This window comes from Triturus cristatus, chromosome 1_2 (assembly GCF_964204655.1).
Source record: "Triturus cristatus chromosome 1_2, aTriCri1.1, whole genome shotgun sequence".
Taxonomy (NCBI): domain Eukaryota; kingdom Metazoa; phylum Chordata; class Amphibia; order Caudata; family Salamandridae; genus Triturus; species Triturus cristatus.
Genome location: NC_140580.1, coordinates 636,600,520 through 636,627,273, shown reverse-complemented (window position 1 = coordinate 636,627,273; position 26,754 = coordinate 636,600,520). Strand labels below are relative to the sequence as shown.

At 41.2% G+C, this 26,754-nt stretch overlaps 1 protein-coding gene across 18 annotated transcripts in view; it reads right to left on the bottom strand.

Annotated features, from left to right (window-relative positions):
* The window catches only part of LDB3 (LIM domain binding 3), a 530,539-nt gene that overhangs the window by 118,470 nt on the left and 385,315 nt on the right, over positions 1 to 26,754 (bottom strand). For 15 of the 18 annotated variants that reach the window (XM_085607354.1, XM_085607410.1, XM_085607474.1 and 12 more), the window contains 2 exons: positions 15,494 to 15,541; positions 11,652 to 11,794 (listed from right to left, as the gene is read on the bottom strand). In XM_085607354.1, the coding sequence (XP_085463480.1) occupies positions 11,652 to 11,794; positions 15,494 to 15,541 (191 nt within the window). The remainder of the gene's footprint in view (positions 1 to 11,651; positions 11,795 to 15,493; positions 15,542 to 26,754) is intronic. The other 3 variants (XM_085607371.1, XM_085607391.1, XM_085607455.1) reach the window with 1 other exon arrangement.

Genomic DNA, 26,754 nt, shown 5'->3' with positions numbered 1-26,754 from the left:
GTTTCTGCCTGGCTTAGGCGCAAGCCCTAGCCAACCAGAAATCCCATTTCTAACCAACCTCTTTAGTCGTGCTTCGGCTGAGGAGTGAGTCAGTATCTACCCATTAATCACACACATTAAATAATTACTAGGCCCTAGTGTCAAAACACAAGGGCTCCTCATGAGGCAGTCACTGATAGGATGGAACCCACAAAATGCTTCCTAAATGTTGCCCAGTGCTGAAAACAAGGGATTTCTGGGTGATTTCTCTTACCAGAAATTTAAGAATGCTTTTTTGGTTTCTTATTACAATGAATGGGATTTCCGTCACCCACGGAGAAAATGACATGTAAAAACTTTATCCAGTTGACTCTTGAAGGAGTATGTAAGTCTTGGTCAACTGACACCGATGCAAATGTACAGGCCCGCCATCATTTGGCACTCCTGTCCCCTTACTGGTGCCAACATGGTGGAATTCAAAGAACAAAAGAAGGTGTTCTGCACATCGAGATATGCTGCATTGGCTTTGTGGTGATTGAAAGCCCTCTCAGTCACTGTGTAGGGTATTCTTCTGAGGGAAGCTACCCTTGATCAATATTTAGTCTGCAACTTAGTTTAAGTTCTTATAATTTGATATACTGCGCCAAGTGCATGCATGATGTGTGAATAAAATTATGATAAGTGTGCCATTAACCAACAAGGGTGTCCTGAAACTAACATATTCACAAAGGGGCAAGAGGTAGGGTAGTCAACACTGCATGAAGAGTCAAGTTTTAATTTTGTTTGTGAAACAACAATGGTTAGAATCAGGGCAAATGTAGATAGGAAGACTCTTCAAATGTTTAACTGCCTAACATTGGAAAGAGAGACCTCCCAGATGGAGTATAGTGAGCACTGGGAACCTTATATGGTGAGCAGAGAAGGACTGTAAACACAGGGAGGGGTAGCCGCTTGACATGCAATTACATATGAACGCAGGTCCACCCTGTATTAGGGGTCAGTGAGAGAATCAACAGTCTTAAAAATGGTACGCTTGGTTGTCGCTAGACAATGTAACTTAATTTAATCTGCTTTAATGTGACAAAAGAACAGGTGTAAGAATGTAACCGCAGTCGCTGTGTAATTTTTAATAAACTGACTCTTTTGAATGCGGTACTTAATGCAGGCCGAGATGTAGACAATTGCACTAATCAATTCCAGGCATGATGAAGGATTGGACGACACTTTTACATCAGTAAAGAGGGAAGAGAGGAATGACCTTTCTGAGCATGTAGATATTGAAGAAGCTGGTAGATTGAACCTTATTAATCTGCTAACTGAAATAAAGTTCTCCTAAATGTTTGGCTGCCTGATTGGGAGCAGGAAGGTCTCCTACATGAGGGTCAACCTGTCAGAAGCCAAATGGTAAGTGATGCCACCAGTAGAATAACTTCTGTTTTATCTCCTTTAAGCTTAAACGGGTTACTTATTGTCCAGGACAAAGACAACATTTACATTCATCAAGATACCGGCTTTGTCATCATGAACATGACTACAATTTGATTGTTGTCGGTAAAACACATGAGAGAAAAGTCAAAGAAAGTGATGAGGTCAGCCAAAGGAATAAGGCACATTTTAAAAAGTATGAGCCTCTGGGCGGTAGATCACCCCACAGGCCACAGGTTGGATTCGAAAAAAAAATAGGGGAAGATACCCAGATTGATTTAGATCCTTAAGAAAGGAAAAGATTCCTTGTAGTGCAGTGCAGTGAATGCCACTATAATAGAGTTGACAGCGTTAATTAATAAGAATAGGATGAGAAACAGTGTGAAAGCTGGCAAATTAATCAAATAGTATTAAGGCTACACTATCCCGGGCTAGGAAATTGTGCAGTAGGTTGGTTGTTTCAATTAACACGGAGTTTGTTGACCTCTTTCTCAATGATTTTAGCTAGAAAATGCAACACATATTTGAGAGGGGTTTTAATTAAAAGAAGTTACTGTTTAATTTAAATGTGTTCTAGTTAGCATAACCAGGCTTTAGTGAACATGACTGTGGCCTAGTCAGCCTACATTGACATTCATTCTACAGTGACAGAAAGAAATGTGGTTTTAAAATACATGAACACGCTTTCTACATACATGCTTCTTTTCAGGGTCTTTCCATTTTAGAATATAAGTGAAATAGAATTAATTTCACTGTGCACATGTCAAGATAAAATGCATTTACAAAATGCCTATGCATTTGTAGCAAACTGAAGATTCTTTACCCAAGTCTGCTCAAAGAATCGTTCATTAGTTGTACATTCTGTTGTGTTTTTTTGTTGCACAGATGTCATGCTATTTCCTTTATTTCCTAGCTACGTCTTATTATAATTATTCATGAAAGTAGGTGTTCCTAAATGTTTCTTATTTAATGTATCATATGTTCTTGATAAGCTATTGGTTTTGTGTGTCATATCTCACCATGTCAAGTGTGTGGCTTTTACTACCTAAAACCTATATAATGTGCCCTTTTTGGGAGATGTGCCAGACATTTTGCTTACTCACTAGGACACAGACTATGTGCTGGTCTGTCCATTGATAAACAAACCTGTTCAGCAGATTCTATGCTAGTCCTTGTGTTGAACTATCCTTTGAATTAGGCTATTTACCTGCTTTGTAGATTGACCGTATGTTGATGTCTCATTTGCATTTGATGCATTATTGATGCTAAATTAAATTTGCTAACTACTTTTTGTCTTCAGTATTGATTCTTACATTTGTATAAATCTTTCTGGTTCTGACTTTGAATTTTGCCCTGTGACTTTAAAAAAAAATGTGCACAAGGGCCATCATATGAGACTCACATAGTCCATGTCCTGCTTCTCAACCCTTTTATTTTAATTATTATTAAAAGAGTTGACACATAGATATTCCTACAGTTACTTAGATCTTTAAAGTCAGCAGAGGGCACCTTATTGTGGGACGATCTGTGCAGACATACACACTAAAGTAAAAGATCTAGTGGGAAGAGAATTATTGCAGAGTTTTGTAAGCACAGGGCCAATAGGCTCCAAGGCCATATTAATAATGTGTGATGAAGAAGAGATCCTGACTTGAATGGGCATCAATGGACTCACTGGCAAGATCACTAAGAGGAAAGCAGATGGTGAGAAGTGGAATATAGAATGGCCTGAAGACAAGGTGGTAATGCAGGTGTGTCAAAGTCGCAATAGATATCGTGAACCGTAACGAAGAAGAAACTAGAGAGTAAGTTACAATATTCTTCAGTAGATTGGACAGTGGAAGCAGAAAATGTTGTTTCAAAGAGATTCTTGACTACGTGTAAAACTTCACACTAAGAGGTTGTGAGATAAGGGTAAAGTAGAAAAAAGGTCTTGGCTTTTTCAGTCAGGTATTTACAGGCTTTTATGGCTTTCTGTTAGGCTACTCCAGATTATAGATCATAGGTATTGTGCTAGGCCATTTCTAGTAAGGTACAGTGTTGTACAGCAGTGGTTCGTTTTTGATACGGTATAAAACAGATGGAGAACAATGGTGGGAGTGAGAAGTCTTTATGAGTGCTACAAGGGTGCTTCTATAGAGCAGTGAAAGTGGGCTTAATAGTGGCATGAGTATAGTATGATTGGTAGTATCACGGGTATATAGTGGAATATAGACATGTATCTCTTCACTGTGGACTCAATAGAATAGATATATTTATGAAAGCCATCTCATACTCAGCTGGATTTCTCCTTAGCTATGATAGAGGGGCATGGACAGCTACTACTGTCCTATAGATTTCACTATTTTGAATTTGGTGGCATCACCTCATTATACACTGCCAGTCTGAAAGATCTCACTGATGTGGCCTTATAAAAATATTTTAGAAAACAATTAATGATTTATTTAGGAGGGAGACAATCCATATTTACCACAGCCTCCTTGGTCGAGTGTATGTTGTGCATTTCTCAGCGACTCAACGGATACATTTACACATCACTTAACACCAAATATTCAGCAACAGTTATTTACCCTGCAGTCCTCTTCACCGCCATCATCAATATCTTGCAATGATAAGCTACCTGTATCCCTGTCAAAATATAAACAGCCTCCTTACACAATCCAGTGACACATGCCACTTGCCTAGACCTTCACGTCCAATATATCTTATATAGTATTTACTGCTCTAATTAAAAAAAGTTTGCCAATGACCTTTTGGTGGACAGATGGCCTCATAAACATTAGCAATCTCACAGTTTCATTTCTCCATAGAACCAAGTCTACAGGGTGATCCAGTGATTATGACACTGGGTACCAAGATTTCAAGTCTTGGATTGCTATTTACCAAGTTAGTGCATTCTAGGTGATCTTTGTTCAGTTCTAGTGCCATATAGTATATGGCATATGATAATGATTTTCACAAGGAAATCCTAGTATTGGGTTATAGGGTGGCCAAACAAATTGACAGTACAGTGGCAGTGTTTGCAGGTGGAGGGCACGGCATTCATTCAGACAAACACAGGGGTATCACCAACTTGTTGAAGGCAGGTGCCCTACTTGAACAGATACTCCAACACCTATCTCCAAATGAAGATAAAAGCTTACATTGCCTTATCTTCTAATTCAAGTATAAATTCCAGTCAAACTCCTGACCAGCTCACACAAAGCCATCTACATAGGCACCCAGGAGTACATCAGTGGCAACATCTCCCACCCAATCTCATTATACAAACTATGTTCCAGCACCCAGGCACTCTATCTAGCCATGTGCTTCTCCAAACTCTCCACAGGGAGAGCTTTTTCCAGCACATGCCCTGGACACATGAAAGAGTTTCCACCATGATCTTGACCAATAAATCAAACTGTCATGTTTCAGTAACCACTCAATGCCCACCTATTTCTTGCAAAGAACTCCATCTCTAAATAGAGCACAGAAGATCCCACACACAAAGTGCTCGATTCATAAAAAATTTGCAGCTGTATATTACACTAATAACTGCAAAGTCTTGGAATTAGGATCAGAGTTCCAAAATTCACTTTTACAGTCAGCAATTGAAAAGGTTACTGTCCCTAATTACCATTTACAACCAGGGAAAATCAACCATTACTGTGGATTGATTTTCTGTTGTTTTGCAAATCGTGTTTTTAATATGTTTATCTACTGATTCTGAAGGAAGTTCACAGCAAAACCCTGAAGAGGTGGCATCGCTGCGGGGGCCTTAATATCCACCTCTGAATGGAAGCATATATATTATTCTTTTTTATTGAAAGAGTATTTCCTAAGCATTGCACCACACATCACATCCACTCAAAATACTAATACTGAGTGGCTGCAGTCATAATCACAGTCCATTGCTACATAAGGGACAATGCGTTTGTGTTGAAACATGGGTCTACAGAAGACAATGACTTGGACTCTAACTAAGAGCATTTATTATCAGTGAGGTAATATGAGGTTACCGCTTAGTGTGGGTGGGTGGGATTTCCATGCCACTGGACTGCCAAAAAACATTAATTATATAACTGTGCAATAAGATAAGCAGAATATGAGACTGCCTTGTAGCAAGGTAGGTGCTCCAGAAATGGGTGCATTCCTCAGTGCTAGGTGTGCACAGCTCTCAAGCGGCTTCCTTTCAGCACGAGTGCGCACTGAGCTCCTTTAGGCTCTTTCTGCTGAAAATCTGAGTACCTGCAACAAGCACGCAAGGAGGCCAATAAAACATGCAAAGGGTGGAGACCTGGCCTGTACTCTCATTTCAGTTAACCTCCGGGGAACTCAGTGAAAGGACAGGGTGCTGTGTGTAAATACTTTCTTGCCAGTCCCAGGTGAATTCTTTGGAATATGGCCAACCGTGTAGTCCTTGGGGGAGGAGGGACGTGAACGTAAAGACTTCAATATGCGGCCGCACTTTTTAGAAATAAACCGATTTTATCATGTTACATTCTGCTTTCAATGGCTTGAAGCAAAATTACAGTGAAGCTCATTCAAATTTGTATTACATTACTACTATTCAGCAAGCTGAATTTTATATTTTTAATTTCCTTTCGTAAAAGATTTTTGTTTAGCACATTCAGGACTTGATTCACAAATTGTGTTCGCACTCATGGGGGAGGGCCCGCAGTCATGGGGGAGTCGCCGCACTCGGGCAGAATCTCTGCAATGAGAATTCTCAAGTGCGGAGAACCCCCACGTACTGCTCCCACAACGAGTGCGGAGGCCCTTTTTGAATCATGCCCTCTGTGCTTTTCTGATCAAGTCTGGGCACTTGACTATGGAATGCTCAAAGGCATGAGAAACTGGCTGAGCACACTATGCATAGACTTTCTATTACACACATTAGTGGCCATTTCAACAAAATGTTAAGGAAACTCTATATAGTGGGGTTAGCCGCTGTTAAGCTGTGAACTCTTTTCTCAGATAAAGGTTTTCATAGTACAGAAAAGAAGAGCAAGGTAGACCACAGCTGTTTAGTTTGCTAGATATGGTTCCCCTGTATTTCCTTCTTGTAGGTGTGCAGTATTTGTGCATAACACCTCTAATCTTGGATCTAATACTAACACCCGCTGAGGCCTAAACCTATTACAAATGGGCAATGTGGGTTCCCACCACCTTGATATGGCTGTAGACTTTGGTTGTCTTGGCACAGTGATTACCCCACCTTTCTTTATGAACCCCAACAGGAGACTATTTGGTATCACTAGGATTTGAACGTTTGACCTTTATGTGCATAGCCCTCTTCATCAGACATATTAAACCACAGAGCTTTCTTGACGCACAGATACAGACAATGTGGATAAATCAAGGAAAAAACCCAATTATTTTAAAGAAACACAGGGCATCAAAAGTGGAGTGATTACACCAAGACTGATTTTGTAGCCTTCTGCCTCATAAAAAGCACTGAAGTGTAATATTCCACCTAAATTGCTAACTCTAACCTTGTTTCTAATCCTTACCCTAACACCTGCACCTGGGTGTAAATGTAACACCACAGCAAACACCCTATCACTTGTTGATGTTCTACACTTTTCAAGCTTTGCTATATGCAAATTGTTGTACGATATATTTTCCACACTTTAAAGTAGCTGCTTTGAAAGATATCCCCAAGATTTGCCAGGGTTTCAACAAGAAGCACTACTGTACTAGTATTGAGGGTTAGTGTATACTTCATCATAGAATGCAAATGGACCAGCCAGCACAATCATTAAATTACAGAAGGAAAGTTTATTGGTAGACCAAATCGGGGAGAGGTGGTGTGTCAGTATGAATAAGACTGATTCTATAATCTCCACAGGAAGTCATTCAGTAAACCCTCATTAGCAATAACCTCCAAAAAGTAGAGTGTTCAACTCAAAGAGCTCAAGGGCTCAACTCATCTCCTGCAGTACTAATAATCTGGCTTCAGATCATGTGCAGCTCAGGGGCCACTACCTTACACACTACAGATGATGCCCTCCTGAGTGCATATGAAAATAACCGCTGCCTCCTGATATTGCTGAACCTCTCATCTGCCTTCAACATAGTAGACCATCACACCTTCAGCCACACCCTGGAGTCTCAAATGGGATTCACTGGCAATGCCCTCCACTGGTTCTCCTCCAACATTTCACTACCAAAATCAGTTCCTTCACATGGGCTCCTGCTGATCTTAAAAGATTCCTATCATCCGCAGAGTCCACCAGGGTTTCAAGCTGTCCCCTGTCATCTTCAATGTCTACATGGAGTCTTTTGGGCTCCACTTATAACAGCATCAACATTTATAAATATGCTGACAATACACATCTCTACTTGAAAGTCATCACCGTTCCAGACATCCAATGCATCAAACAATGCCTACACCTCATCCAGACCTGGATGTCCAGTGCATACCTGATGCTCAACTCATCCAAGACAGAATTACTGTTATTTGCCAAGAACAATAAGCAAGACATAATATAAACCTGCCTCAATGACATGAACCTTGATGGCTTTGAACCCCAATTCTCACCATAGACCAGGTCACTTGTATTCACTCTGGACACCAACTTCCCATTCAAGGAACACATTGCCAAAAACAACAAAGACACCGTTGTACCAACTCTCTTTTCTAAAGAAACTGAAACCATTTCTCCCAGAAAGCAGCTTCAGAACTGCTGTTTAAGCCCTTGTACTCTTGCATCTGAATGGTAATAACACCATGCTCCAGGACCTCCCAGACTCCATAATGGCCCACTTAAGGGCATCCTACATGCTGCAGCATGTCTCCTCCAGGGCCTGAAGAAATATGATCACATAACCCCATCCCGATGGAATTCCATTGGCTCCCCTTGCTGACTTGCACCATCTTAGAAACCAGGGGCCTAATTTACATAGCCATCACAACCTCTTGTCTTGCAGCCATGCTCACCGTTTCTGGTGGTTCTTGGCACACCTGCTGCCAGGACACTATCACACTGGAGACTAAGAAGTGTAAAAACACAAAAAACAAGGCTGCAGGTCTTTTTGATTCATGTTCTGAAACAACATCCCAATATCCGTAAAGACTGTCCCACTGTTGCGATAATTTAGGAAAGAGTTGACGATGCAGCTCTTTAAAGACAACTACATCACAATGCAGTAAATATACATTTCGGCTTCCAGAAAACCATCTACTTTCTCTATCACTCGATAACTGTAAGCTTGCATTTGATCCTTTACAGCAGCCTGCTACCTTTTGGCTAGATTTCCAGTATACAAATACCACATACATGCATGCAAAAAGAGATTAACAATGAGTTGAGAATAGAATAAGGGGTGAATTCATCAATTCAAAGCAACCGTTCCATTTAGAGACTGGCCTTTAAATATGGGCAATAAAGCGTTAACAAGTCCACATGAGGTCAATTCAGCATCTTTAAGGAGGTGGTTGCAGTATCCTGCTGGACATATAATGATGCAGCCCCTCCTCTGAGGCAGCAAAAACACCCACCCCACACCCTTCCATCACCGGCATCACCAGTAAGGTGACCCTGCCAATAAAAGGGGCCTAGCGCACGTGCCCGTGGCCATTTGAGTAACATAAGTAGTGGTGTCCGTGTCATTATTTTATTCAACCTGTGGGCATCGGGCGCAAAACATTACAGTGGTTACCACAGCCTTTATTAGAAAACAAAGTCGACAACTGTTTAGAGGTATTACTGTCAGAGAAGTGGTAAAATGTCCAGTAACCCTATCGACAGATATTTTTCTGCTCTGTAGCACTGCCAAACATTGTTGAATAAGGGCCAAGTTTGGGACAGTAAACCAAATGTATTCGATGCTTTCTCCGCTAATCTCTATCGGTGTTCAAGAACACAAATTTGTTTATGCAGTTGTCACTCGGTTAAGATCCTGTGGCAGGCTCTTTAACATGGTCGTGCACGTCTCTGTGCAGACTTTCAAAAGGATCATTTTTAATTGGTGCGTGTCTGCCACCTAGTGGTCTTTCATGAATTCGCAACATCTTTGGTTCTTCAAGCGCTTATATATGTTTTTTACACTTAGTTTATGTTGCTTAAAACAGTGCGTCAGCGTTTTCTGGCACTTTGTCCTGCCGCCCGAAACCCATGGTCCCTTCTAACGTCTAACTTCACTTGCCCGCTTCCCTCAAATTCTAAGATAATTATTGCTTCTTATGGAACTGTCCTACAATCACCATAGTCTGGTTTCGTTCTTCTGTCTTTCTTGCCCAGAGAAAAAAATGCTAATCTGTCCCTCTGGGAATACAAAATTACTATTTACAAAGTAAGCATATGCCAATATGCCCACATAGGGGCACACTCATTAAAATACTTAAAAACGCAAAATCAACTAAACGCCAGGGGTAGAAAGTGACACCTTTTTACGCCTGATGATATCACTGGGTTGCCTCCTGTCCCACTCGTTGCCCCTGAACAGCCAGAACAGTAAACATAGTAGGCCTGGTTTACAAAATACACTTTGTAGCTCGTTTTGTAGTATTAGAGTAGTACTACTAAACATACTAATGTGCTATTCAGACAGTGTGTGCAGAGTTTATGCCTCAGCATTAGGTAAAATTATGTGTGTGCAGTTCTCCGCCCGACTGCAGAGCCTCTGCACACATATGTAAATATATTAGTAGTAAATGTGGCAGGGACACAGGGGAATGGTATAAAAAGGGTCAGTTTTATTACAAAAGGGGATGGAATTAGGGAAGAGTAAGAGGGCTTTAGTTAGGAGTCAGGGAAGGGTTTAGGGAGGGAGGTCACACACTCGCACAAGAGTTAGCCACTTGCTCTACTGAGGGGATAGAGACTTTTGCAGAAATTTACTCTTGGAGTTTAAAAATAACAAAATGTAGCAAACATACCCCCCAAAAAGTAGTAAACTCACTTCAAAGGGTATGCTACAGTGGCGTACCAAAGGCCCCCGCAGTGCGGGGGGGGACGAACTCCAGGGAGCCCCCTCAGCAGAGTATGCTGGAATGGGAGCTCCTGAATAAGCCCGGAAGGGGACCCTCCATGTACTTTGCAAAGGGGCTCCCTTGTGTTTCGTTACGCCACTGGTACGTTACCTATATAAATCAGGCCCATCCTTTTTATAGAGTTTTGAATCCTATTATCGTTTGGATACTGTTGCTATGTTCATGACCCCAGAGAACAGGGCATAGCAAGGTCAGTACCAAAGAGCAAGCTGCTGGTAGTAGCTGATACGCATTCTAATTGAAATCTTTTGTAAAGTATCTCCACGATAAATGCAGAGAGGTCTGTAACAATGGAATCGTTGAAGTCTGTCTTTGGTGCACCATTCCCTAGGAAGATAAAAAAAAACTATTGCCAACAAGAACTGCAGGTTCCATTCAGCATTAACTTTCCAGTTTCTGACAATGATCACTTCTAATTTATAGACACTTTTTGTCTCCACCACTTACATTGGTAGGATGCCTGTGCACTCATCACCATCTCCATATTTAATAATGATACACCCAAGCCTTGTAAATTATGTATGAACACATTTTCCCATAGACACAGAATGGGTAAAACCCTTTGATACATTGGGCCCCTAGTCTCGTATTATAACCTCTAGATCAGATGGGTCCTGCAGGGTTGGATCCAGGCCCGTGTTTTAGGATATTCCGAAAATATAAGTTTATAGACAATTAATCTAAATGGAATTAATTTCCATCGTCATTGATTATTCTGAAAATCAGGTTTGAATAGCATTCTTCAGGACTTGTGGTGGACATCGAAGAGACTTCCAGTGCGATTTAGACCCTGGCAGGTGGCACACCAAATTTACAGAAGCCTGCCAGTGAGGCAAGGATCTCTGCATTTTCAAGGGTGTTGGTGGTTGTCCATTGGCTCCCTTTAAAGACACTGAAGCTTTGCTGAGTGGGAGCCATGTTAGTTGATCCTGATTAGAATAGATTTTTTGTTTTCTAGAAATAAACACCCAAAACGGGATTTTGTTTCATAAAACCAAACATAAAACAAAACCAAAACAATAATACTGACATGCAGGGAGGTTTGTCCCTGTATTCTGAGGCCATCCTCTATTTTCATGATTTGAGTTCACCTTATCTTGCATGGCAGATCTGGGCCTAAATTATCCCATTCCTCTGACATATCATTGTCTTTTTCCATAAATGTGTTGAATATTCCAGTGAGGACAGACGTTTATGTTGTTGGGCAAACCTGTTCAGAACATAGGACCTCTACTTTATGCAAACTGTTTGGATGTGTTTTCTGTCTTACCTGGGCTTGGCTGGTAGACAGAGGGTCTGATGCTGGCGGTGGTAACCATGCGAGGTTTGGTAGGAGGAGGAGCTTCGTTGTATCCTGTGTAAGGAGATGGTCCATGGGATGCTGGAGCTTGAGTGCTGGCCTGGACAACATTACTAAAAGCAAAGCAGAGCTATGAGGTAAGGTACACCTGTCATACCACAGCGGAAGGTCAAATCAAAAATCCACCAGCCCAATTTGCAGACACTTGTGACCACCAATTTTACAGAATGACTCGTTATCTTTCAGGCACTTTAGCAGAAAAAAGAACATACAACTTGTATGAAAAATAAGGATCTCTTTTTTCTTTTTACGCCTGTTTTTATTCCTTTACGGAAATAGTGGGCAGTTTTAATTTTGAAAGAAGCAAAACATCAGGGATCTAATATTTGCTGTTTGTTTCTTCTGCACATGACTCTCGAATTACCTTTATTTCCCCAATTGTACTATGTTTGCCAAGATGTGTGCCACATGCAAGAAGTTGTGTTCTTGCTCAGAATGGATACCAACTGTGGGCCGGCAGTAACAAAGGAAGTAAAATATGATTTAATGTAAATAATTTGCAAAAGTGTTGAATAGTAGGTTTGATTTTAAGGGATAAGGCAGTACCAATGTTATGTGGAACTAAAATCTGCTTACCAACAATAAGAGGCAACTGACGTCCAAGCGGGTGCCAAAGTGATAAACAAATGCATTCCTTAGATAGGTTTTTCTAAATCAGGGTAAGTCAGAAATTAGTCTAGGAGGCATGGAGCAATGACAGATTGTCAAGATATGATAAGAGAAATGTGCATACAATTAAACAATCCGGAGATCATTTACATTGTCAGCGGGTCGCCTGAAAATATGGCATGGATCTAACCCATGTATAAAAAGCAACATTCCAAACATAAATTTGGTTCTCTGAGGAATATGATTTTATTCAGGGAACATTAGGCAAAAAGGCAGCTCTAATGTTTATTGCTTTCATTTTCCGTGTGTATATAACAGTATGTAAATCTATTTTCTGTGGCAAGCCTGATTATCCTCTAGTAATTTTATCACCTTAAGTGTTGGAGAAAACTGAAGGAATATGTTTGACTGAAAAAACATTTACATTTTTTTTTCTTTTAACTGTTGAGGCCACTTCTGGAAATAAATTGCTAGGGTTTTGGGCGATTGGGAAATTATACTATCCAATCATGGTGAAGGTTGACGACACAAGTGGTCACTCTTGGCCATTCCAAGGATTTCAGACTTTTGAGTTTATGATCAGACATTTAATTAAAAGTTTTACATTCTGGAATGTGCTAAATCTGCTGGATTCTGGACGTTTCTAATATTCAAAAGGCAATCAATGTCAGTGGCATGCAAACTGTAGGTAATATAACACAATGTCTATAATTCTAACAATTCTTTAATAAACAAATGTAATCTGGAAGTTAAAGTGTGGACTCACACACTGAACTATGGTACCAGATCACAAGTTTGGAAAAGGAAATTGCTGGACATGAAACATGTTGCCCCTGGTAACATAGCAATATCGCACTTTCAATATTCACACATCCCTATTTGGAAAAGTGATTATGCATATGACAATTGACGTTTTATCATACACTTCATAAATGCTTACATTTGCATTGTCCTGGTTATGCCATTCGCCAAATTTGCTTAAATTTCAAAGGCAGGTTTCTTTGGATTCTGAATAAAATCTTACCGATTTTTACCCTTCATTCATGAAGATATATTATCAATAATAATATAGCCACTGAGACAGCATCAAAATAAACAAATTGCAGATCAGCAAAGTAGACTATCTAAAGGGACTATTTCTTGCGTTGAAGGCAGTTAGCAGTCAGTTTTGTAGTTAATTGTAGTGAAGCGGAGCAGCAGTTGAGGAGACATCAATGCCAATTTACTTATATGTCAAAAGGCAAATACGCAAAGAGATGAAGGTATGAAGCATAGTGATGCATCTATAAAAGCATATTGGAGAGATTAGCTGAGACATTATCTGAGGCCCTGCACAGGGCCCATGTGGGAATTACCCAAAATAAGAAGCAGCGAGTTAATGCACATGGATTGACAACCATTAGTTATCAGTCAGATAAATACTTGGGATGAACAAGATGTGATACCAGTTATGTCAGAACGACCAGCCATACACAACCCTGGTCACTGCCAATGTATCCCAGACCTTAAAGGGCTCCTTTCTCAGTACCACAGAGTGGGATTGATCAACACACTATCAGCTGTCACTGACCCCTCAAGATCCCTTGGAAGAGCTCAACCAAACCTGCAGGTTCTTGCCTTAAGGCAGCAAAGCTAACCCTTAACAGAAAATCACCATTATATCCCTGTTTCGACTGGAATAATACGCCCCCTTCCAAATTCACATACTGCACTGAAAGGAGGAGATGGTGTCGCCAGAAAAGTCAATTATTCTCACTAGTCATGACTGAGCGCACAAACTGCATAACTCAAACCAGGACACGCTATGTATAGCACACTGTTAGTCAAAAGCTTGCTTTTGTCCCAGAAGAAGTTGCATACATTATACATTTTGGTTATGGTAGAGAGAGCGAAGCCCAAAATATAGCATAGATATAGGGTTTATGACTGTATATCTGTAAGCCCTCCAGTAGGGCCCTCATTACGAGCTGCTTGTTATAATCTGACCCATGAGTAAACCCATGCTTACACTTGGGTTTGAATTACGAGTCTGATGGTATTTAACGCAGCTGATAACTATCGGACGTGCTAATTAACTCAACATTCATTCATTTTCGGCAAGTCAAACCTGCTGAAATTTAACGGGAGAAAAACATATGGTATTTACCGTATCATGCGTATTTTGTTGAATTAAACACCAAAATCTGCATGTTATTCCCCAATAACTCGTAATGCGTGTTATTTATCGCACCCGATAAATAATGTACCGAATGGTATTGTTATTTATCAGGAGCATTATGCAATGGCTGATCTCGTGAACAGGCCATAGGTGAATTCATCCATAGGTTTAGTTCAGTTTATTAGCCATGTGTACAGAAAAAAATTATATTGTACAGATAGCAACACAGCTCAGGCTTTGTAAGTAACCAGAAGAATCATACAGAAGAGGGAAAGTCCATATATTAGGACGGATAATATATCTAAAGCGGACGCAAATTTAAATGACATCCTTATGCCTGATAATTCCAATTAGTGATTCTATTGAAAAGCTGAACTAATGTGATCTCAAACTAAAAGAACCCTTGACTTGCACCACCTCTGTTATGGCTCGGTGATTGGAAAGGCCTTTTGCACTGAAAGATTATCCTGATTTTTAGTGTAGATTACATACCAATTCAGGTCTAAACTCCCACTAGCGAGCAACTTCGCATTACACCATATACGCAAACTGTGCGACTCAGTGCTTTTTTGCCTGGCCGACTGTCATCAGGTGAAACCTGACACAAATCACCGGGGTTAGCAGTGCATGCATACATGCTGTTTGTGTGCCTCTGAGTGGTTGATGACATGGGATTGGAGTGTTACCTACTTTTCTGAAGTGTGCTCAGCAGAATAGGGTGCAAAATGATCACCCAGTAAATACTAAAGCCAGCTCTCGCGGTATTTAGAGGCTCTTGTGGCAGAACCCGATGTACAAGATTCAAGCTGACAAAAGGAGTCCCTGTTAATTATGACTTGCACCTCTTAACCAAGTGCCAGCTCCATCCACAGAAGAACCCAGGCCTGAAACCTCCTGAACCAGTTGTGTTAGTGATTAGGCTAGCATCAGCTTGAAGCTCTTTTGTTAAGCATTCCCAGCTGCTCAGAGTCAACTGTTGCAATACCTCTTTTTGGACTGGTAGCTGATGGAGGTTGCAGTGTGTCGATCCATGCTAAAAGAGGATAAAAGGTTCTTTTTTCACATGGTAGTAGCATCAAGCAAGGAAAATGTCAATCATTGTTTTGAACATGGTTTAGAACAAGAAACATGATTTTGCTGTCGAATGCCACATGAAGCTGTGTATGGGCAAGATACCTGAAGTTTGGCACAGATACAGGCTGATCTTTTACATTCAAATCACTTTTTTACCCTAGCTTCTCTTTCAGTCATTTTCATAAGACGATGCAGAAGACAACAACAGTGGTGATACCGTTGGGAGCAGGGAATTACTGAAGAAAAATTGACATATCCTCCACCTGCTGTAAGCGATTAGGTTGAAATCCCTCCTAAATAAATACAATCTTAGACCAGCCTTAGATTTAAGAGCAGTCCAAATATGTTATTTACATTAAACTGGAAAGTGAAACAACCTGTGACCACCATAGAATCTGACTTATCGATATGCCCAGAATGCTTGTTTGAGTGGGACATTTTCATCAAAGAATGTGCTGCCCTTGGAATCTATTGTCATTTGAAGAATGTATCCATGAGCAATGAAGGGTCATCTGCTAGGAATTCTGCACTGGAAAGTACTAGACCCTTGTTCCTATAAAGTCAATGTTTTACAGATACACTTGTGAATTGATGTGGCCTTCAGAGGCATTTGAAACTTGACAGATCCTGGTACAATAGATAGACTTACTAAGTCACCTTTTGATGATCAGTAGTCTGTCTCCAATCTCCCCCGTCCAGGTTCAAGCAATGGGGGCAAAAACAGAGCTGTCAGAGGATTTTTTGTAGCAAAAGCCTTCTAGGAAACAAAATATTTCTATTGCTCCATCAGAGATCTCAACTTTTCCACGTCCATTGATGAGGAGGTCAACTAGTCCAGGTTTTTGTATTTTCATTCTGGGATCTGTATTTCTGTTTAGCCCATTAGAAAACCATGACTACAGGTTTCATAATACAAAGAATATACCTGGACTGAATGAGCTACTCTAACGTGGATCCAGGAAATCGGGAAGGTCTACTGTACGCATTCAACCTATCATCCTATTGTTTTTTTTAAGCAATTTGAGGGCCTGAATTGGGGAGTCTAACTTGGCAGGGCAATCATTTTGTAAAAGCAGGCAGGCAATGTGAGTCAGTAATCCACATGTAACAACTTAATGTTTGGATGAAACACAAACGATCTGCAATTAAGAACCTCAGACAATGATATGTTTTATATAATAAAAAGACTCATTTGTGACTTGTATTTGTCAGCACCTTGCAAAGGATGATAAAAATTGCATTATTAATACTCACCCGCAAAGTCAACGACCTGGGGTATGTTAACCTATTTAATTCTATCGGGACAATTACTGAAAATGTGGGGTTATGTGTGGTTCACAAAGATAACTTGTAAGATAGTTGACTAAGAGTACACATATCTATGATACAGTGACATTTTACAAGAATCAATTAAATGTATACCTCCTTGAGCGTTATCCCTCAAATGACGCAGACCTGTTACATATGGTACATGTAATGTTATTTACCATTGTTCTAGTGTTACCCAGGCAACTAAAATTGATAAATAACCCAAGCAAGACTTATAAGATAGACATGAATGATTGTTAACTGGCTCCATGCTCATAAGGCATCTATATCAAGCCTGGCATTCCATTTCATGAGTTTGAAACTCAAATCTTTTGGTAGGTGTAATATCATTTGAGGGAAACTCACTGCACTGAGGTTTCGAGAATGGAGCACTGACAGTAAAAACAACCACTCTTTGCAAACCAAAAGGTACCATTTCTATGTATTTCACCTATTGGTCCATAATTTGACATTCTCAATAGTGCTTTCCAGATGAGTCCCCCATTTCTGGGATTCAGTTTCCCACCTGTGGCCAGGTACCACTGTGAGATTAGTGGCCTGCCTGAATGGGCAGATTAAGATGGAGCTATTCTGAAAGTCTGACCCCAGCCAATTGGAATGGTCTAACACAGATACAATTTCACATTGGTTGAGAGCAGCGTATCATAAACGCTGAAGCAATCTGCTGTCACCAATCAGAACTTGTCTATGTGTCTCTGACCATTTTGATTGACTACTGGGCAGACATTCAGAATAGCCATTGTCAGTACGTGGCTTTCTGGATGCCTAATTTCAGGATGCACAGGCAGCCAACACGAGTGGCTCATGTTTTCGGGCTATGAATGATCCATATTTGGGCATTTTTTAAAAACTACCACTGTCCAGTGGTAAAACAAAACATAATGCAGATTCCACCAAGGGACCTTTTGAAAAGAACTTTTGAAACTACTAAGAACTTGTCACAGTATTCTAACTGGGCAGTTGAAGACTATTCCCCTTTCAAAACGTCAAGTACTCTCTTCCAATAAGATTTATGTCCAATGTTTCTCAATCCTATGTTGAAACACTGTCCTTTTGGGCACCCAGGATCTCTTCTATTCAGGTCCATCATTTTGGACAATTTTGTTAAATAATACATTTCTAAACAAGTGTACTTTGATTGATGTCGGTGATCACATGGCCTTTGGTAATCAACCCCTTAAACAGGGAAACAGTAGGGTGCACTGTTTACCACAGAAAAACGTAGAATCAGGACTAGATGACAATTAGAAATATTGAAGAATATTACTGCCAACAAGATACTTTTACGTGAGGAGGCTGCCAAGATTCTCAAATTAAGTGTGCAATATTGACTGGTCGGCATGGGCGGGTGTCACACTTCCAGGTCACACCCTTTGATTAAACCAGGCCAACAGTTAACATCTTCTACACATTTGTACATCTAAAACATTATCTTAGCAAGAGAGCAGTGCTCATAGCAGGTAGACTGTCAAGGGGTTTATACAGGTAAGGATAAGAAAATATCTGGCATGGAGTAATTAGTAACTACGTCAATGATTATTTTATGCAGACCTTACAGTTTCTTTAGGTTCTTGCCAACTAGTTCTTGGAAAGGCCATGTCCCACACCCTTATGGAAGAGTGGTCAGCATATTGCCTGGATGTGTCAACATTCAAGATATGATCAGGAGTGGCTTGTTTATGCAACCATTACTTTTTTGTTTCAGACACAACATCATTTCACGTTGAACTGCTATATACAGCTGACTGCAGGTTACATAACACCCTAAACTATTATTAAAAGAGTGAAAACCCAGTCCCACATGGATCCCAAGCCTGTGTGGTTCATCATGAAGTGCTCCTGCGCCGAAGGTTTTTACTTGCTACTTTGGAAGGAAATAACAAAACAATAAGAATGTTACAGAGTATATCACCTCAGTGGATACCCAGGCAAAGCTGATCAGAGAGCACCATCATTGATATATAGATTGTTCCATTATCAAAACACACTAAACACACAGAAACCAAAGAACAAAGAATTATCGCAAATTAGCAAAACACAATAAGCAAAAGGAGGTGGAGTTTCTGGCTTTTCAAAATTGGCAGTAGAAGACATCCACCATGTTCAAGATTCCACAGATTAGTGCACTGCTAAAATGTTTTTGCATCTTTCTAATGCTTGAAAAATGGGGTATCTAGTAATCTGGACCATGGGGCAGTAACATAATATAAAGTCAGCTTAATATGGTAATATAGGTGACTTCGTATAACCTAAGGGCCTGATTTAGAGTTTTTCAGACAGATTATGTACTATTGCCATGGTGTAGTACTTTACTCCTGCCATTGCGAGGGTATCCACTTGCAAGGTTCAGGCATATCCACCGGCCCAGTGGACATCTCTTGCATTTCCAGGAACTGCCGTCACAGCGGTTCCTGTAAATGCATTAAAAGTTTGACAGAAGACTCCGTCAAACTTTCCAATTGTTTTTGATTTTACAATTTTTAAAAGACAATTTTCTTCCATGGCGTGGGGGTCATTTTGCAATTTTCACTGCCCCTTACTCCAAATTTTACTTGCCAGTGATGGATAGTCAAAACGTGCAATTTGCCAACCCTCTCTAAATAGCGGAGGCGGAGAAATAGCTTCGCATCCAACAGCCATTAGTCTATTAGGCGGTTGGAGGTGTATGTCGATGGCAGAGAGTCGACATACTGAAGGTCAGGCCAACTTTCAAAGATCGGGAAGGAGGTACTCTATAGCACCAAAATCTAAATATGGCGCTAGATTGTCTCTAGTCACTGCAAACATACTGCCTCCAGACATTTAATCAGACTTGTTTAAAGACTTTGTACCACAAGAGGTATGATCAGAGGAGATGTATCACTCATCATGCTAACGTTGGGATCTCCCTGTGCAATTCAGTTTGTAAACAGTTCAGCAGTGGTTACAAGATTGGAGTATAGTGGCCGCTCTCTCCAATTCTCTCTCCTAAGCCTCATTACTTAATGGATCTTCTGTCCCAGGCAAACAATCAATGTGCATTTTCAAAGCCCATGTGCACAGGTAACAACATTATAGGATACAATTAAAGACAGGTGTTAAATATGACAGGAAGGTTACAAATGAAGAATGAAGAAAATCAGGCTCTGTTTGCCTTTTATGGTAGTTTTTCTGCCCTCTGTTTTGCCTTTTTCTGCGTGTTTTCTACTCTCTGTTTTGCCTTTTCTGCTTTTTTTGCCACTGTTTTGCCCTCTTCTGCCTTTTCTGCTTGTTTTTCTGCCTTCCATTTTGCCTTTTATGCTTGTTTATCTGCCCTCTGTTTTGTCCTCTTCTGCTCTGTTTTGCGTTTTCTGCTTGTTTTACTGCTCTCTGTTTTGCCTTTTCTGCTTGTTTTTCTGCCCTCTGTTTTGCCTTTTTCTGCTTGTTTCTTCCCCCTTCCCACTGTTTCCGTCCTCCCACTACCCAGCACCCTGCCCTTCCCCCAGGACCTACTTAATGGAGGCCGCAGTGCGACCCCATTGAGCAGGACCTTTTGGCAACTCCCTCAGCGACAGTTCTCCTGTCCAGTTTGCCCACAGACTGCTGCCTACCTGTCGCCCTCTGTTTTGCCTTTTATGCTGGTTTTTCCGCACTCTGTTTGCTTTTTCTGTTTGTTTTTCTGCCTTCCATTTTGCCTTTTATGCTTGTTTATCTGCCCTCTGTTTTGTCCTCTTCTGCTCTGTTTTGCTTTTCTGCTTGTTTTACTGCTCTCTGTTTTGCCTTTTTCTGCTTGTTTTTCTGCCCTCTGTTTGGCCTTTTCTGCTCACTTTTCTGCCTTCAGTTTTGTCCTCTTCTGCTCTGTTTTGCCTTTCTGCTCGTTTTTTTGCCCCTGTTTTGTAATTTCTGCTCATTTTTCTGACCTCTATTTTGCCTTTTCTGCCACTTGTTTTTCTGTCCTCTATTTTGCCTTTTTCTGCTTGTTTCTTCCCGCCGTTTCCCCAAGACCTGGCTTTTCGACAGAGACCTCGCACCCCAGCGACCAGATACCCCACAGGGTTGACAGTGCTGCGCTCTACAAATTCTGATTGATTGAATGACTGACAAAGAAACCAAATTGATTGTTAACAGAGATGTGACCACAAGAAATGCAACAGGTGGGTGAAGGGGATGTATTCATAAACTAAGGACCAAAACAGCGGTACTGTGCAAGAGAAAATCAACTGTTATATCAGATCGAACACCATGTCTTAACTATCAGGTTGATGCGCTTCCCCAATGGATATTTTAGCATCTAGTTGTTTTTACGTTTCTCTGACATTCCGATAACAATAGCAATATCCAAATTGTCGATGGGTCTCCATGTTTAGGACTATGTTAAAAGTCTGGTAAGCAGTTGATCTTCGAGTCCAACCTTAGAAAGACAACTCAAATTAAATATTATTGTCTCGCTATCTCGAATTTTGTACCCCTTCCGGTACACCGCACCACATCTGTGTATTTGTTACTTGTTTGCTCCAGACTGTAAAGCACTGTGCCTTTAGAAAGCATATATGTAAGTGTATGAAGTCAGAGAAGGAGGCTGATCTAGTTTCCCTAAAGTTTTGGGACTTTTAAGTCCTTTATGACTCGAAGGCCTGCACAAATGTCTCCTTATGCAGCCCAAGGCTATTAGGGAGTGGTAGGTGAAACTGTACATCACTGAACAGAAGAAACAGGCAGGTCGTGCTCTAAACAGTAGTCCCGCTCCCACTCCCGCTCCCACTTCTGGTCTCACTCCAAGTCACTGTCCACAGGTAAGTTGAATACGAAATCTAAGTGAAATGCGTCTCTGTCCCAACCTTTTGGCTCCTGATGAAGTTGCATAGCCAGCATTTAAATGTCCCAACCCAACTCCCATCATACTTATTCTGAAGTTGGTTCCTGCATACCCTGAGTTCCCCTGGCCATTGTCGATCATGCAGCAGATAAGTGCCTTCAGCGGGCTAGGTGACAGCTTTTTGGGATAGTGTTGGCTCCCTCTGGAGCACCTTCAAAGAAAAAGAGGGCCCCCTGTTGAGCTTCTGCAGCAAGGCCTGCCACAGCAGATCCAGTTGGGTCTCATTCTGGCCCCCTACCAGTGCTTCCACTCAGGTGCCAAAGACCTTGTCAGTTTCAACTGCTCCAGCATCAGCTTCGACTCCAGTTATACCCACCTCTGATCCAGCTGTCTGTTTCCTATAAGGAGTCAGCAACAACCCATACCAGGCTTATGTCAAGTTTGAGATTACCATGGTGGAGCTCCCAACTATGAATGAACTCACCCACTCCCTTGATGTTAATACTTCTCTTGGGTGGAAATCTTATTGGATTATATTCTAACACTGTTCAAAACCTCCAAAATGTTCCACACAACAAGGATAATGATAAGGAGACAGATACATTGCTCCCTCCTAATTACAACGGATGCAGGCCTATCCTTAGATTTAGAGAATGCAGGTGGCTTGGATACTTTCCTTGAGACAGAGCTGGACTCCTTACTGGGCTCCTCACAGAGAATATGTCTCTTTTGTGTGGTAGTTACAAAGCAGCACAAGTTCTGGAACTTCAACTACCTACAATAGAGACTAAGGCAATTTGACTGACAGAACTCATGCACCCTGGGTTTTCTACTTAGGAGTTCTTGTTGCCCTTTAATAAAGCTTTTAGAGAAACATTATTCATTCCCTGGTCTAAGCTTTGTTTGTCTCACAAAGAAGGTTGTCTGATGGCTAGGCCTAATAGACCCACCCACGAAGATCTCACTCTTCTGACCCAACACCTGACTCCTGAGAGCTTAGTGGTTCAAGTTTTTATCATCACAATGCAACTTTGGCAAGAAAACAGCTGACTGTGTGTTGCAGTGCTTCAAAGACAGCCGTTCACAGGGCTGCTCTTTGTGAGGGACAAGGTCAAGATGTTGACTTTGACCCATATTCTTTCTGGTCTGGATTGTGTCCTTGGACTTGCAGGGTGTGTACTGTCATGTCCCAGAGCTGCAGTCACATAGATGACTCCTTTGGTTCGTGATGGGGTCCGAAGTCTTCTTGTTTACCATCCTGACCTTCGATCTCATCTCAGTTCCTCAGATGTTTACGAAGGTGATGGCAGAAACTGCGACCCATCTTTGCAGGCCAGAGATACATGTCATCTTGTACCTTGATGACTGGCTGCTGACGTCGGGCTTACTGCAGTCAGTCTGGGCTAACTGCAGAGAACTAGCCCACTTTGTTCACCCCTGGAGTTTTCCATCCAAGAGCCAAAATATCACCTGCAGCCTACGCAATGTATTCCCTTCATAGGGGTCTTCCTGGGCTATGTGGTGTTTAAGGCATTTATAGCTCAGCAATGAGTCCAGGACATTCAATGTATGATCCTGAGGTGTTGGGCTCATTCCTGGGTTTTGGTGTGGACAATTCAGAGACTTCTTGGTCTTGTGCATCCTGTTGGCACATGCGGGCCCTGCAGTGGAACCTCCACCTGCAGTGGGCACAGAACCGGGGTTGCATCTTGGACAATATTTGCATCTTACACCCCAAAGTAACCACGACAGCCATACTCGTGACCCCATCCAGAGCTCAATGGATAGATTTATCATCTTTGAGCTGGGGTGGGCATTTGGGAGAAGTGGAGATCTGGGTCCTTTGGTACCTGGTGGAGCAGAGGGACCAGATCAACCAAGTGGCTAAGAAGGCTCTCCTTCTGTCCATCAAAGGAAAACCAGTTCATGTGTTGACGAACAAAACAATGTGGTCCTGCAACAAGCAAAGCCATGTGGATTCATGAGTTTTGTGCCAGGAGACACTGCAACTGCAACCTCCAAGGGATCGCTTTGGTGGACAATCATTTGGTGGGCTTTTTGAATGCCAGAGTGGATATGCTCATTAAATGTCATCTGGCAGACCAAGAATGACATCTTTATCTGTAAGAGGCTCAGGACGCCTTTACTCGGTGGAGCGCACCTTCACTGGATCTTTTCATCACCTTGAAGGATGCACAGTGTCACAATTACTGTGCAAATGAGTTTCTACCTCGAGGCTCACTGGGAGACGCATTCCGCCTAAGACGCGACACCCATTTCCTGTACACCTTCCGACCTCTGTCACTCTTACCCTCAATTCTGAAGATCAGGAAAGACTGGCTCAGATCATCCAATTCGCCCTAGATTAGACCAGAAGAGTGTAGTACTTTAAACCTGAGTTTTAAAGAGGGTCCCCCTGTATCAACAAAAAGGGCAGGGTAATGTACTCAAATCTCCATAACCTGTATATTCTTGTTTGGAATTTGAGCTACATAAACTGAGCAAGTCTGATCTTCCTGCATAAGTAGAAGATGGTATTCTTGTGGCTAAGTCATTGGACACAATATGTTGTCTGGCCTGATCCTCTTCAGGCCAAACTGTCTAATGTTTGTTTATCTCTAGCCCAGAAAGGCTATGCAGTGTACATTGTTAAAGTTTATTTGTCTGCCCTTTTAGCCTTTCTATGTTTGACTGCCCAATCCTCATTATTAAAATATGTTATGATGAGTTTCTTTCTCACATGTTCCCCCTGTACTCTTCATAATGCCTCCATGGTACCTTAATTAGAGCTCTCACATTTGTGATGTGCAGGCTCTTCAAGGTCTCTGCACAGTTGTTAACTGAGATTGATGTCCATTAAGACTAAATTTCTCATTGCAATTACTTTTGTGGATATGTGAGTATGCTACAGGCACTGTCAGTGTAGCCTGTGTATACTATGTTCTTCCTGGACTTGTTATTCTGCTGACCCAGTCTGGTGAGCTTTTGCCATTGCAGCTTCGGACACGCTTTTAAGTGGCAATAATAATCATAAAAATTACAAATTGCTACTGCAAACTCGTGTTTTCTTTCTGCTGTGGGACAGTCCATCAATCACACTCCATGCCCTTTTTGTTCCACCTCATTCCTCTAAGGAGAAGAGGCTGCATTTGTTGACGCAAAGAGAGCTCTTAACTTTTACATTGAGTGAACTTAAGAGCACAGGGAGGCTGGCCAGCTTATATAGACTTTACATGGTGTTAAGAAGGGAAAGGCGGTTTAGAACAGAACCCTGTCAAGGTGGATCATCCCGTGCATAAATATTTGCTATGTCTTGGCCAAAAAGACACCAGACTGTCTGGATACCACTTTAGCAAATTTGTATTACTTGTGGACAGGGATAATAGAGTATGAACCAGTAGATAATGTTTAGAGAATGCATCTGTCCTTGTTAGTCTTCATTACTCGAAGAATCATTCTCACTACTGTTAGGGAAGCTGTAAACAGTAAACAAGAACACAGTTAATCTACTTTGCACTGACAAGGTGAGGTGGAATAGAGCTTTATTATTTTAAAGCAAGCGGCCCATTTCCTTGGTGTACACTCACTTAGTGCAGCTTTGGTTAACCCAAGGACCTAGTGTAATTACAATTAGCACCGTTCATCGGGATGCTGAAAGTGGGGCATAAAATCAAATCAGCTACTAGCTTACAGACCTTTTGGCAGGCCAGTAACACTGGTTGTTGCCACCTATGCTTTCTATGCCGGGAAATTGGATGAGGGCCACTAACTAGAGCTACTGACTAGCTTGAGCAATAAAGCAATATTACAAACTATAGACAATTATTCTAATAATTCTTCTTTAATTTCCCTTTAATGTGTCTGACCAATGATGTGCTTTCGTTCGTTACTGGTGCTATTAGAATATATTGATAACAGCAGGGAGGGATAGGGTTAGACTTTTCAAGCTGCCACTGGCCTGCTAAAATACAAATTACCAAGGCCAATAGGTCTCACTTGCATTTTGAGTCCTGATTAACACATTAAAAAACCTCATGAACTGAAAAAACAAAAAGATTGCTTTCTATATACAATCTATCAATGAGAAAAATAATGTACAGTGTGATGTTTCGGAATACCCTGGATATATAAAACAGAACCCTCAGCATTGTAACTTCATTAGAAATGGATGTCTGTCCTGTGATTCTGGGCAAATCACTTAATCTCCTTGTGCCTAACAAAAAAATGGATGTGTCCATCTGTAACGTAACTGGTGCTGATGTAAAGCGCTCTGATACCTCCGGGTCTAGTTCGCGCTATATAAAACACCACCAAAAAAATAAATTCAACACTAAACCGAATGCCATGACATGAGAAAGACATAATAATTTCAGAAGAGACAAATCCCGCGCAGTGTATATGTTATAGAATTGGTAATAATCAGTGTATCAGGAAGTCGCACTGTCAGGCCATAACTGCTTTGAAGCCTGGCAACTTGGAGCTCTTCCTGCAAACAATACAGGCCAATTCTCTCTCAGCGAGTTCTCATTGTACAATGAATAGAATGACAGAGTAAAAGATGTTATGATTGAAGGAGATGAGTCTTAGTTTTGGACACAACTAAATGACATGAAGTGTTAAACAGGTTTCTTTATGCATACATCTGGAACGTTAGATTTGTCATATCCACCTTACGTTTCCTATAGTGCATGCAATTTTCGGGTGACATGTCCTTTCCTTGTTTATCATTTTAAACAATCTGCCATTATGAAAGATGCCTGCAGCACATAGGGAGCAAAACTACAAGTTGTGCGCAAGCACAAATAAAGAAAACTCATTGCACAAAGACTGGAAATCTTTCATCCAGTTTTGTACCCGTGCCTATGTCTCAAGGCAAGCAGAAGTGCGTGGCCAGCTCCTTCGGTGGTCTCATGACACGTATACATCAGTGGTCATTGTAAAGGACCCTTATACATTGTGTTTGGTGTGTAGAAGCCTAACGATCTATGGGAATTCCAATTGTTAAATCAACGGCACACATTCACCTGCCCTATCTCACCAATATCTGTTATATCTAATGCTGGACAGGC